This window comes from Bombina bombina, chromosome 2 (assembly GCF_027579735.1).
Source record: "Bombina bombina isolate aBomBom1 chromosome 2, aBomBom1.pri, whole genome shotgun sequence".
In the NCBI taxonomy this organism is placed as follows: Eukaryota; Metazoa; Chordata; class Amphibia; order Anura; family Bombinatoridae; genus Bombina; species Bombina bombina.
The window spans coordinates 971175171-971189161 of NC_069500.1; the positions used below are offsets into that span (position 1 = coordinate 971175171).

The following is a 13991-nucleotide window of genomic DNA, read 5'->3' on the forward strand; positions in this document are numbered from 1 at the left end:
TTAACAGTCTTCATTTTCTGTTGCAATTAATGAAAAATATAATTTCCTCTTGCTTAGCAGAAACTTGGGACTTAGTTTTAATACACTTCTGAACATAACTGGAAAGCAGGTTCTTGTGAAAACATTTCTGAAATAGTCCCATCTCTGACTGTCCTGTTTTAGAAGCAGCTGCAACTCAAAAGTTGGAATAACAGAAGAGTCAAAAACCAGTGTACCTAATTTTATATGTGTATTTTCATTTTCCAGCTTTACATGTATAATGCAACCTCTTAGGCCACAGGGTTCTGTTAGAGACAGTCTCGAAGCCTCTTGGGCGACTTTGCTGGTTAGTTCTGGAGGCAAGAGAAGTTTTGAGCAATAAAGTTTGCTGTGTTTTGCTTTGTATAGGCAGTCTTCCAACATTGTCACCAAGTGGCAGGCTCTCACCGCTGACAAAGCATCGCTGACATTAGACTCAATTGCAAAGTAGTTCATGTGGTAGAAGCCTGTAAAGAAGTACACAGTTCATTAAAGGGACATTAAGCTCAACATTTAATTTCCTTAAAAATGTTTAATTATATGTATTGAAAATGTTTTTACCCTCTGTCCCCAGAGAGGCTGGAGTGTACCCTGCATAATCCAGAATTTGACACTGCAACATTGTACAAAGCGATTGCTAGGCAAATGCAGAGCTCATTTACATATGATCTGTATTGGTTAAAGCATCAGAAATAAGGTAAGCATACTCAAGAGTCGTTTCTAAGTGTATGTTCCTGGGCTGAAAAATAATAAAATTTTTGCTAACAAATTTACAGTTTTAATTGCTTTTAAAACATTTATTTTTATGCAGATATTTTGCAATGTAGTGATAAAATAACTTCATATATACTATAGAGGTATTATATAAAAATTACTTTGTGTCCCTTTTATACTAACATGTCACAAACAATAACGTTTTCTTATTAATTGTTTATCAGATTACACAATTCAGTAAATACTACTAAGCAAGGTCTTGAACCCCAGGAAATGTACTTTCATAAATAAATGGTTATGAGAATAATGTATTCTTGCATAGTTTAAAAGATTCCATTAATGTATCACTTCAAACAGTTCAGTATTTGAGATACAAACAACAAAAACACAAAATTCTGGGCACGTATACTCATTTCTACAATTTAATTATTTAAATAGAACATTTCAAGTATCTAAAAAATAGCTAAAGGGAACAGAAAAGTTTCTGGTGACGATAGCAGTAATTAAATATATATTTGAATACATTTTTTTTGCAATTATTATCAAATATATTGACTAGAAGCTGTCCCGATAATGTGTGCTGTCACGATAATGGGCTCCATGTACTAAATGGCGGGCGGACAGCTTCTCAACTCGCGAAGCTGTCCGCCCACCTTCGCTACACACGGGCAGCGGTTCTGTTGATCCGCTTGCCCGTATGTATCATTACACACTCGTGGGAGTGTGTAATGCCCGCCCCTTCAATCGCGCGACCAATCACGCGACTGAAGGGGATGTCAATTACCGAGAGCGAGCGTGCTCTCTGTGATTTTGCCTCGCCACCTAAGAGGTGGCGTAGGGTGTAGGAAGCAGCGGTCCAATGACCGCTGCTTCTTACATTGCGGGAAGCAGGCTCGTATATGCGAACCTGCCCCGCAAAGGCTCCAGAGCAGCTTTCGCTGCTTCATACATGGAGCCCAATGTGTGCTGGTATTGCAAGTTAATCGCATTGCAAATGCATGTGTTTGCATTGCTAGGAAGCATTGGGCTCCCGGCATCAGAACCTCGCACAGCGAAGGAGTTAAGCAGCTCAGCGATGGGCAGCATTTTTAAATATATATGTATATGAACATATACATATATATTTATGTCTTAATATGTGCATATACATATATTAACACATACATATATACTGTATATGTATATAATCATATACATTTATATTATACATTGTGGTCTATGGGAACACATAGTTCCTATAGACCACAATTAAAAGGAACTATTCAGTGCCATTTTTTTTCTAACACCCCACTCCCACCAACTTTAGCCCCCAAAAACTGCCTAGTGCAGTTTTTTTTTATTCAAAATAAATACTAAATTTTTTAAAATCTTGAGGCCATTTGGTGAACTTTTAGAAAATTAACCAGAGAGTTCTAATTGCTACCGCAAAGTTGCAGTACCAATAACTAGCCACTTGTAAAGGGTGGTTATTTATTGCACTTCCGCAAACGGGCAAATTTGCCTGTTTGCATGAGCGCAATAATTTAGCGCTCCACTTGTAATCTAGCCCTTAGGGGCCGATTTATTATTGTGCGTGTGGACATGATCCGCTGTAGCAGATAATTTCTGCCACACATCAATAAATGCTGACAGCATACGCTGTCGACATTTATCATTGCACAAGCATTTCTCATGAAATGCTTGTGCAATACTGCCCCCTGCACAAGCATAGCAGGGAGTGTCAATCAACCCGATCATACCCGATCAGGCTTATGCTGTCAACGAGTTAAGGAGCAGCGGTCTTATGACCCGCTGCTTCTTAACTCCTGATTCCGGCGAGCCTGAAAGCTGAATTAGCATCATACGGTGCATGATAATTCAGCCACTACGTGTCTATATAACAGTGTTCTGCACTTCCATTTCTAACTGGATCACAATTTCAGAATGAAATAAGAGGAAAAAGGGACAAAATAAAAAAATGAAAGTTTTTTTTATATATACGATTTATAATTTTATATTACCATCTCAAAGTGTTTAATGTTCCTTTAAGTCTGCTGTAAAGAACAACTATTAAACTATACTGCTTTTTAAGAATAATAACTTGGAGATTTTTTTTTGTAAAAAGTTGCCTATTTCAATTGACTTAGGACAAGCCAGTTTATACTCTGTGCAATCTTGCAAATAGACTTCTATATTACACAGAAAGATTGTATATATTGTTAATATCTTCTTCCCCACTGTAGAAAATGCCATTCACAAAGCTAGATGAAGTAAGTTTCCAACTTAATATTATAATATAAGGAATTCGGCCCATACATCTATTAATACTTCTTTTATTACACAAAATTCATCCAGTAAAAAAATTAAACAATTCAGATGTGCCAGGGTCACCGTAAACATTTACATTTATCTTTAAATAAATATATTATAGTTTAAAAATCTAGATAAAGTTTTTGACACTTTCAGTTTTAAAAAGTGTTCTCAATATAACACCACTACAGTATATGACTCAACTATAGAGATTTCTGAATAGTTCAACAGAACATTAAATAAAAAGAAAATACTATTAAATAATAATGCAGCCGGTTGATTTCCCATGTTTTATGTCTTCATTTTAGTTCTGTTGTTCATAAAAATGGATGCTTAATTTAGTTGTGTGCACTGCCTCGCTTTGTTCAATAAAAAAATCCAATTAAATTAGAAAGAAAACCTTGGGGAATTGCTTATAGTTGTTTTGTAAAACTTCACAGTGAAACTTTTCAGAGAATACATTTCTCAAAATGCTATTGGAGAATTAAAATGTTCGGTATATATATTATGCCAACATATTAATTTGTTACATTCTTTGGGAAATTACATTAATATTTTTTTTACGCCAATCATTAATTTCAAATTTGTAAAATATACAGAGCAAAGGGAACTTTTTTATAATAGTTTAAAAAATGCATTTATTTTAATGATATTGTAGAATTTATATAATTTGTTTTCGTGGAACCGAATGGTAGTTACTTTCCATTGTGGCTAATGAACCATTTATATATTATGGGCCAGATTACGAGTGGAGTGCAAATTGATGCTGCTGCTTAAGTGTTAATTGCCCTTGAAGTAAGATTTTGGCTCGTCGGTTTGCGCTCGTATATATGAGTTGAAAGTAAACCCGATGAGCGCAAAAGTCAAAGTTAGAATATTGCGTGCACGTTCACGTATTCCCCCGTAGAAGTCAATGGAGAAAAAAAGATGAAAAAAAAAAGTATTTTCTATTATGCATTTGAAAGAAAAACATGTTACTTTTTTAAAGAAAGAGCTGGTTCAATTGAAACAAAATTATTCACGACATGAATTTATTTCAAGGAGAATGCAGCTTTTAAAGAGACATTAATCACTAACTCCACTAAAAGTAAGTTTTTTGTGCACATTGTAGTTGAAAGTAAAACGTTTTTACTCGCGCGCTAACCCAATGCACGCAAAAAAAGCCATTTCCCCCATAGAAGTCAACGGAGCTAAAAAAGTGTGGGGGGGAAATCTAATACCCTAGTTACGTGCAAACCCAATCACATATTCTCAAGTGTGCTACCCCGACTTGAAAACATGAATATTTCATATTCCAATGTTCTTCACATAACAGAACATGTTCTATTTATTAATAAATACATTTCTACATATATCTGATGGTATTTTGGTACTATATATATATCTATACCTATATCTATAGATAATTATGTATAGGTATAGATAGCTACAGATATACACAGGAATATCTATTTAGAAAGATATAGAATATATTCTGCTATGTGTAGAACATTGGAATGTGAAATATTTACACTAAATACACAGTTTAACACTTTATTAAAAATTAATATTGTATAAATAGGATTTTACATGTTTTCATCTATTTAACTGCAAAGGGTCCAATGCGCACACACACACACACACATATATATATATATATATATATATATATATATATATATATATATATATATATATATATATATACTGTGTATATATATATATATATATATATGTATTTATGTATATATACATATATATATATATCAAACAACATCCAGTTCAGCCCTCCAAGTCGATAACAGCCTGGGTGCAAGGATATAGGTGCATATACAAACAAGAGATGCACTCACAGGACTTTTTCAAAAACCAATTTTAATGTAACGTTTTCGGGGTTCACAACCCCTTCATCGGCATATAACAATGCAATACAGTACTTCAATTATTTTATAGTGTGTAAAAACAAACACAAACCTAGTGCTCTCCAAAAAGTGCGCCAATAGGTGCGAGGTTGGAACGCAAATGGCGTTCCACAGTAACAGCCGAAACCGGAAGTTCCAATATATCACTTCCGGTTTTCGGCAACAGTGAAATAAAACAAATAACATTGATAAACAAACGAGTTAGCTTAATATAGCGTCATACAAGTGGGATATCATAGTGCAAATAGTGAATGAAAACTAACATTAAATTTGGTTTTTGAATAAGTCCTGTGAGTGCATCTCTTGTTTGTATATATATATATATATATATATATATATATATATATATATATATAATAGTCATTAAATACATATATACACTTGTAAATACATAAACACATATGTACTCTATGTTAATGCCCTTTGCAGCCTTTTTATTTCAACACCTGAGACCTCATATTTTTCAGTCCTTATAATTTTTTGGTACAAATTTTTATAAGATAATTTTATTATGAGTGTAACTGTACTTTTCAATTATTAAAGGGACAATCAAGTACAGAAAAAAACCTTTCATGATTCAGATAGGGCATGCAATTTTAAACAACTTTCCAATTTATGTTTATCACCAATTCTGCTTTGTTCTCTTGGTATTCTTAGTTCTAAGCTAAACCTACAAGGTTCATATGCTAATTTCTTAGACCTTGTAGGCCACCTCTAATTTGAATGCATTTTGACAGTTTTTCACCACTAGAGGGTGTTTGTTTATCTGAGTCATATAGATAACACTGTGCTCACACATGTGGAGTTACCTAGGAGTAAACAATGATTAGCTAAAATGTGAGTCTGTCAAAAGAAATGAAGTAAGGGGGCAGCTGCAGAGGCTTAGATACAAGGTAATTACAAAGGTAAACCGTGCATTATTATAACTGTGTTTGTTATGCGAAACTGGGGAATGGGTAATAAAGGGATTATCTATCTTTTTAACCCCTTAATGACCACAGCACTTTTCCATTTTCTGTCCGTTTGGGACCAAGGCTATTTTTACATTTTTGCGGTGTTTGTGTTTAGCTGTATCTCTTGTTTGTATATGCACCTATATCCTTGCACCCAGGCTGTTATCGACTTGGAGGGCTGAACTGGATGTTGTTTGATATATATATATATATATATATATATATATACTGTGTATATATATATATATGTATTTATGTATATATACATATATATATATATATATATATATATATATCAAACAACATCCAGTTCAGCCCTCCAAGTCGATAACAGCCTGGGTGCAAGGATATAGGTGCATATACAAACAAGAGATGCACTCACAGGACTTTTTCAAAAACCAATTTTAATGTAACGTTTTCGGGGTTCACAACCCCTTCATCAGCATATAACAATGCAATACAGTACTTCAATTATTTTATAGTGTGTAAAAACAAACACAAACCTAGTGCTCTCCAAAAAGTGCGCCAATAGGTGCGAGGTTGGAACGCAAATGGCGTTCCACAGTAACAGCCGAAACCGGAAGTTCCAATATATCACTTCCGGTTTTCGGCAACAGTGAAATAAAACAAATAACATTGATAAACAAACGAGTTAGCTTAATATAGCGTCATACAAGTGGGATATCATAGTGCAAATAGTGAATGAAAACTAACATTAAATTTGGTTTTTGAATAAGTCCTGTGAGTGCATCTCTTGTTTGTATATATATATATATATATATATATATATATATATATATATATATATATATAATAGTCATTAAATACATATATACACTTGTAAATACATAAATACATATGTACTCTATGTTAATGCCCTTTGCAGCCTTTTTATTTCAACACCTGAGACCTCATATTTTTCAGTCCTTATAATTTTTTGGTACAAATTTTTATAAGATAATGTTATTATGAGTGTAACTGTACTTTTCAATTATTAAAGGGACAGTCAAGTACAGAAAAAAACCTTTCATGATTCAGATAGGGCATGCAATTTTAAACAACTTTCCAATTTATGTTTATCACCAATTCTGCTTTGTTCTCTTGGTATTCTTAGTTCTAAGCTAAACCTACAAGGTTCATATGCTAATTTCTTAGACCTTGTAGGCCACCTCTAATTTGAATGCATTTTGACAGTTTTTCACCACTAGAGGGTGTTTGTTTATCTGAGTCATATAGATAACACTGTGCTCACACATGTGGAGTTACCTAGGAGTAAACAATGATTAGCTAAAATGTGAGTCTGTCAAAAGAAATGAAGTAAGGGGGGCAGCTGCAGAGGCTTAGATACAAGGTAATTACAAAGGTAAACCGTGCATTATTATAACTGTGTTTGTTATGCGAAACTGGGGAATGGGTAATAAAGGGTTTATCTATCTTTTTAACCCCTTAATGACCACAGCACTTTTCCATTTTCTGTCCGTTTGGGACCAAGGCTATTTTTACATTTTTGCGGTGTTTGTGTTTAGCTGTAATTTTCTTCTTACTCATTTACTGTACCCACACATATTATATACCGTTTTTCTCGCCATTAAATGGACTTTCTAAAGATACCATTATTTTCATCATATCTTATAATTTACTATAAAAAAAATGATAAAATATGAGGGAAAAATGGAAAAAAACACACTTTTTCTAACTTTGACCCCCAAAATCTGTTACATATCTAAAACCACCAAAAAACACCCATGCTAAATAGTTTCTAAATTTTGTCCTGAGTTTAGAAATACCCAATGTTTACATGTTCTTTGCTTTTTTTGCAAGTTATAGGGCCATAAATACAGCACTGCTATTTCCAAACCATTTTTTTCCAAAATTAGCGCTAGTTACATTAGAACACTAATATCTTTCAGGAATCCCTGAATATCCCTTGACATGTATATATATTTTTTTAGTAGACATCCCAAAGTATTGATCTAGGCCAATTTTGGTATATTTCATACCACCATTTCACCGCCAAATGCGATCAAATACAAAAAATCGTTCACTTTTTCACAAATTTTTTAACAAACTTTCGATTTCTCACTGAAATTATTTACAAACAACTTGTGCAATTATGGCATAAATGGTTGTAAATTCTTCTCTGGGATCCCCTTTGTTCAGAAATAGCACACATATATGGCTTTGGCATTGCTTTTTGGTAATTAGAAGGCCGCTAAATGCCACTGCGCACCACAAGTGTATTATGCCCAGCAGTTAAGGGGTTAATTAGGGAGCTTTTAGGGAGCTTGTAGGGTTAATTTTAGCTTTAGTGTAGTGTAGTAGACAACCCCAAGTATTGATCTAGGCACATTTTGGTATATTTCATGCCACCATTTCACCGCCAAATGCGATCAAATTAAAAAAAACAATTTTAGGTTTCTCACTGAAATCATTTACAAACAGCTTGTGCAATTATGGCACAAATGGTTGTAAATGCTTGTCTGGGATCCCCTTTGTTCAGAAATAGCAGACATATATGACTTTGGCGTTGCTTTCTGGTAATTAGAAGGCTGCTAAATCCTGTTGCGCCTCACACGTGTATTATGGCTAGCAGTGAGGGGGTTAATTAGGGAGTTTGTAGGGAGCTTGCAGGGTTAATTTTAGCTTTAGTGTAGAGATCAGCCTCCCATCTGACACATCCCACCCCCTGATCCCTCCCAAACAGCTCCGTTCCCTCTCCCACCCCACAATTGTCCCTGCCATCTTAAGTACTGGCAGAAAGTCTGCCAGTACTAAAATAAAAGGGTTTTAAAAAAAAAGAAATTGTTTTTTTTTAGCATATTTACATATGCTATTGTGTAGGATGCCCCCAACCTCCCTGATCCCCCCCAAAACCGCTCTCTAACCCTCCCCTCTGCCTTATAGGGGGCCATCTTGGGTACTGGCAGCTGTCTGCCAGTACCCAGTTTACAATAAAAAGTGCTTTTTTTTGTTTGTTTGTTTTTTTCTGTAGTGTAGCTTCCCCCCCCCACACACACACAGACAAACCCCCACCACCTTGCTGATCTTTTTTTTTTTTTTAAATTTTGACATTTTTTTAATATTTTTTATTTCCAGCATTTTCTGTAGTGTAGCGTTTCCCACCCGTTCCCTCCCCGTGCACGCGCCCGCCCCCACCCTCCCGTGCACGCGCGCGCCCGTGCGTGCCCCCAGCCACCCCCGCCCACGATCCCGCCCCCCTTCACATCAACAGGGCCATCGATGGCCGCCATCCGCCTCCCAGTCCGGCTTCCACCCACCAACGCAGTAAGCCACCGATCTCCGTTGCAGAGAGGGCCATAGAGTGGCTCTCTCTGCATCGGATGGCTTAAAAAGGTTATTGCAGGATGCCTCCATATCGAGGCATCACTGCAATAACCGGAAAGCATCTGGAAGCGAGCAGGATCGCTTCCAGCTGCTTTCCACACTGAGGACGTGCAGGGTACGTTCTCAGGCGTTAACTGCCTTTTTTCTAAGGACGTACCCTGCACGTCCTCAGTTGTTAAGGGGTTAAAAAACAAAAATTCTGGTGTTGACTGTCCCTTTAACCAGAGCTCTGAGGACATGTTAACCCAACAAGCGTTAACGTCAAATGCGCTCAAGTGTTTGCGTTTACTTTCAACTTGTAATACGAGCTCTACAGGGAGTGCAGAATTATTAGGCAAATGAGTATTTTGACCACATCATCCTCTTTATGCATGTTGTCTTACTCCAAGCTGTATAGGCTCGAAAGCCTACTACCAATTAAGCATATTAGGTGATGTGCATCTCTGTAATGAGAAGGGGTGTGGTCTAATGACATCAACACCCTATATCAGGTGTGCATAATTATTAGGCAACTTCCTTTCCTTTGGCAAAATGGGTCAAAAGAAGGACTTGACAGGCTCAGAAAAGTAAAAAATAGTGAGATATCTTGCAGAGGGATGCAGCACTCTTAAAATCGCAAAGCTTCTGAAGCGTGATCATCGAACAATCAAGCGTTTCATTCAAAATAGTCAACAGGGTCGCAAGAAGCGTGTGGAAAAACCAAGGCGCAAAATAACTGCCCATGAACTGAGAAAAGTCAAGCGTGCAGCTGCCAAGATGCCACTTGCCACCAGTTTGGCCATATTTCAGAGCTGCAACATTACTGGAGTGCCCTAAAGCACAAGGTGTGCAATACTCAGAGACATGGCCAAGGTAAGAAAGGCTGAAAACAACCACCACTGAACAAGACACACAAGCTGAAACGTCAAGACTGGGCCAAGAAATATCTCAAGACTGATTTTTCTAAGGTTTTATGGACTGATGAAATGAGAGTGAGTCTTGATGGGCCAGATGGATGGGCCCGTGGCTGGATTGGTAAAGGGCAGAGAGCTCCAGTCCAACTCAGACGCCAGCAAGGTGGAGGTGGAGTACTGGTGTGGGCTGGTATCATCAAAGATGAGCTTGTGGGGCCTTTTCGGGTTGAGGATGGAGTCAAGCTCAACTCCCAGTCCTACTGCCAGTTTCTGGAAGACACCTTCTTCAAGCAGTGGTACAGGAAGAAGTCTGCATCCTTCAAGAAAAACATGATTTTCATGCAGGACAATGCTCCATTACACGCGTCCAAGTACTCCACAGCGTGGCTGGCAAGAAAGGGTATAAAAGAAGAAAATCTAATGACATGGCCTCCTTGTTCACCTGATCTGAACCCCATTGAGAACCTGTGGTCCATCATCAAATGTGAGATTTACAAGGAGGGAAAACAGTACACCTCTCTGAACAGTGTCTGGGAGGCTGTGGTTGCTGTTGCACGCAATGTTGATGGTGAACAGATCAAAACACTGACAGAATCCGTGGATGGCAGGCTTTTGAGTGTCCTTGCAAAGAAAGGTGGCTATATTGCTCACTGATTTGTTTTTGTTTTGTTTTTGAATGTCAGAAATGTATATTTGTGAATGTTGAGATGTTATATTGGTTTCACTGGTAAAAATAAACAATTGAAATGGGTATATATTTGTTTTTTGTTAAGTTGCCTAATAATTATGCACAGTAATAGTCACCTGCACACACAGATATCCCCCTAAAATAGCTATAACTAAAAACAAACTAAAAACTACTTCCAAAACTATTCAGCTTTGATATTAATGAGTTTTTTGGGTTCATTGAGAACATGGTTGTTGTTCAATAATAAAATTAATCCTCAAAAATACAACTTGCCTAATAATTCTGCACTCCCTGTACACCCGACATGCTTAAAGGGACGCTGAACCCACATTTTTTCTTTTATGATTCAGATAGAGCATGAAATTTTAAGCAACGTTCTAATTTACTCCTATTATCAATTTTTCTTTGTTCTCTTGCTATCTTTATTTTAAAAGCAGGAATGTAAATCTTAGCAGCCAGTCCATTTTAGGTTCAGCACCATGGATAGTGCTAGCTTATTGAATGCTTAGATTTACCCACCAATAAGCAAGCATAACCCAGGTTCTCAACCATAAATGGGTCCGGCTCCTATGCATCACATACCTGCTTTTTAAATAAAGATAGCAAGAGAACGAAGAAAAATTGATAATAGGAGTAAATTAGAAAGTTGCTTAAAATTGCATGCTCTATATGAATCATGAAATAAAAATTTGGGTTTAGTGTCCCTTTAATTGTTAGCTTGCCACTCATAATTTGGCCCAAAATAAATGCTAGACAGAATGATGCATTCAAAGAAAATATTAGTCTGAGAACAACATGTAGATGTATTTTTTAAAGTTTCATTAGCTGTTTAAATATTGACAAAATAAATGTAAAGTTTTAGTGTCTATAAAACAATGGGAGTTGCTATGTTATAACTTAGGTTACCTTCTCTGCTGTGGCCAAATAGGGACAGTTATAAATAGGTCAACCAATAGCTGTGTGGAATATAACCGTGCTCTGCACTTCCATTAAATACAATTTATCATTTTATATTACCATCTCAACGTGTTTAATGCCCCTTTACATAAAGGTTTGTACAATGTGAAATGAAAGTTGTTTTTCTGTTTTATTTATCTAGCTTTTAAAAACAATAAATAAATAAAAATGTCTTAACCACTTGGCTGCAGCATATTGCAAGTTTGTATTCCATAAATATATCCAAAATTTCCAGAACTTCTTGGCTGCACTGCAATTCTACATAATGTGTTGTAGACAAATGTTTAAAGTTACTTGAGCCAAGAAGTTTCTATATATAAACCACACATTCTAACACTCACTCTACATGAGCTTAGAGTATGTAAGCTTGGATCATTTTTCTATGAGCTGTAATATATGACAATTATACTATTATAAAATATATTAAGTACCTTAAAGGGATAGTAAACCCACATTTTTTCTTTCATTATTCGGATAAAGCATGCAATTTTAAGAAACTTTCTAATTTACTCCTATTATCATTTTTTTCTTCATTCTCTATCGTTATTTAAAAAAACAGGAATGAAAGATTTAGAGCTGGCCTATTTTTGGTTTAGCACCCTGGATAGTGCATGCTGATTGGTGGCTACATTTATGCATCCAATCAGCAAGTGCAACCCAGGTGCTGAACCTAAAATGGGCCAGCTCCAAAGCTTTCATTCCTGTTTTTTCAAATAAAGCTACCAAGAGAATGAAGAAAAAATGATAATAGGAGTAAATTAGAAAGTTGCTTAAAATTGCATGCTCTATCCGAATTATGAAAAAAAAATTTGGGTTTAGTATTAATTTAAAGGGACAGTCAAGTCCAAATAAAACTTTCATTTTTCAAATAGGACATGTAATTTTAAACAACTTTCCAATTTACTTTTATCAACATTTTTGCTTTGTTCTCTTGGTATTCTAGTTGAAAGCAAACCTAGGAAGGCACATATGATAATTTATAAGCCCATGAAGGCCGCCTCTATTTTATTTACTTTTCACAGCAGGGGAGAGCTAGCTCATGTAGGCCATATAGATAGCATTGTGATCACGCTCATGGCTAGTGGCAGACACTGCACTAATTGGCTAAAATGCAAGTCAATAGATAATAACTAAAAGTCATGTGATTAGGGGCGGTCAGAAGATGCTTAGATACAAGTTAGTCACAGAAGTAAAAAGTGTATTAATATAACAGTGTTGGTTTTGCAAAACTGGGGAATGGGTAATAAAGGGATTATCTATCTTTTTAAACAACAAAAATTCTGGTGTTGACTGTCCCTTTAGCAAAGAGACAAAAACAGTTAATTGTAAACAACATTTAAACATTTTCGCCAGTCAAACACCTTATGTAGATAATGTTTACTGCTCATTTGTTTGTGCTTAATCCAAGTAAGTCAAATCAGCTATATATACATTGGTTTTGTAAATGCAGGACTTTTCAGTCATAGCTATAAAACATGACTACAAAGCTATGGATGGCTTTTTTTTCTCCAGAAAAAGAGCAATACCTGCGCAGAATATGTATCCAGAAGGAAACATTGGCACACTTAATCAAACACTAACAGGCCCATTTATCAAAGGGCTTGCGGACCTGATCCGACACTGCGGATCAGGTCCGCAAGACCTCGCTAAATGCGGAGAGCAATACGCTCTCCGCATTTAACATTGCACCAGCAGCTCACAAGAGCTGCTGGTGCAACGCCGCCCCCTGCTGACTCGCGGCCAATCGGCCGCCAGCAGGGAGCTGTCAATCAACCCGATCGTATTCGATCGGGTTGATGTCTGGCGATTCCTGTCCGCCTGTTCAGAGCAGGCGGACAGGGTTATGGAGCAGCGGTCTTTAGACCGCTGCTTCATAAGTTGTGTTTCTGGCGAGTCTGAAGACTCGCCAGAAACACGGCCCTTCAAGCTCCATACGGAGCTTGATAAATGGGCCTGTAACTGTCTTGTATGAGCATTAAATCAGTGACAATTCCTGTAGAGATTTATTTGTCCTTGAAACACTATCAAAATTTGCTGAAAATCTCTTGAAGATGTAGGATATCTCAGTATGGGCTTTAATACATTAGTATACCAGAGTATGTGTGACAAACATCCAAATAAATCATGTTTAATTGCATTTATACCCCAAACAATTTATTATAAAAATGTTTTAGACATCTGGATAAATAAATCTAACAATACTCTAAATTAACATCTGAGCTATTTTTATGTG

The 13991-nt window shown here is 36.3% G+C and overlaps 1 protein-coding gene across 1 annotated transcript; it reads right to left on the reverse strand.

Moving 5' to 3' along the window:
• DDIT4L (DNA damage inducible transcript 4 like) lies at nucleotides 1-474 on the reverse strand. The gene has a single exon (XM_053700179.1). The coding sequence runs from the start codon at nucleotides 472-474 to the stop codon at nucleotides 1-3; it is 474 nt and encodes a 157-aa protein (XP_053556154.1).
• Between the last annotated feature and the right edge of the window lie 13517 nt (nucleotides 475-13991).

Bases quoted from the DNA above. Each gene is read 5' to 3' on its own strand.
- DDIT4L (XM_053700179.1), bottom strand. From the start codon at position 474: ATGAACTACTTTGCAATTGAGTCTAATGTCAGCGATGCTTTGTCAGCG.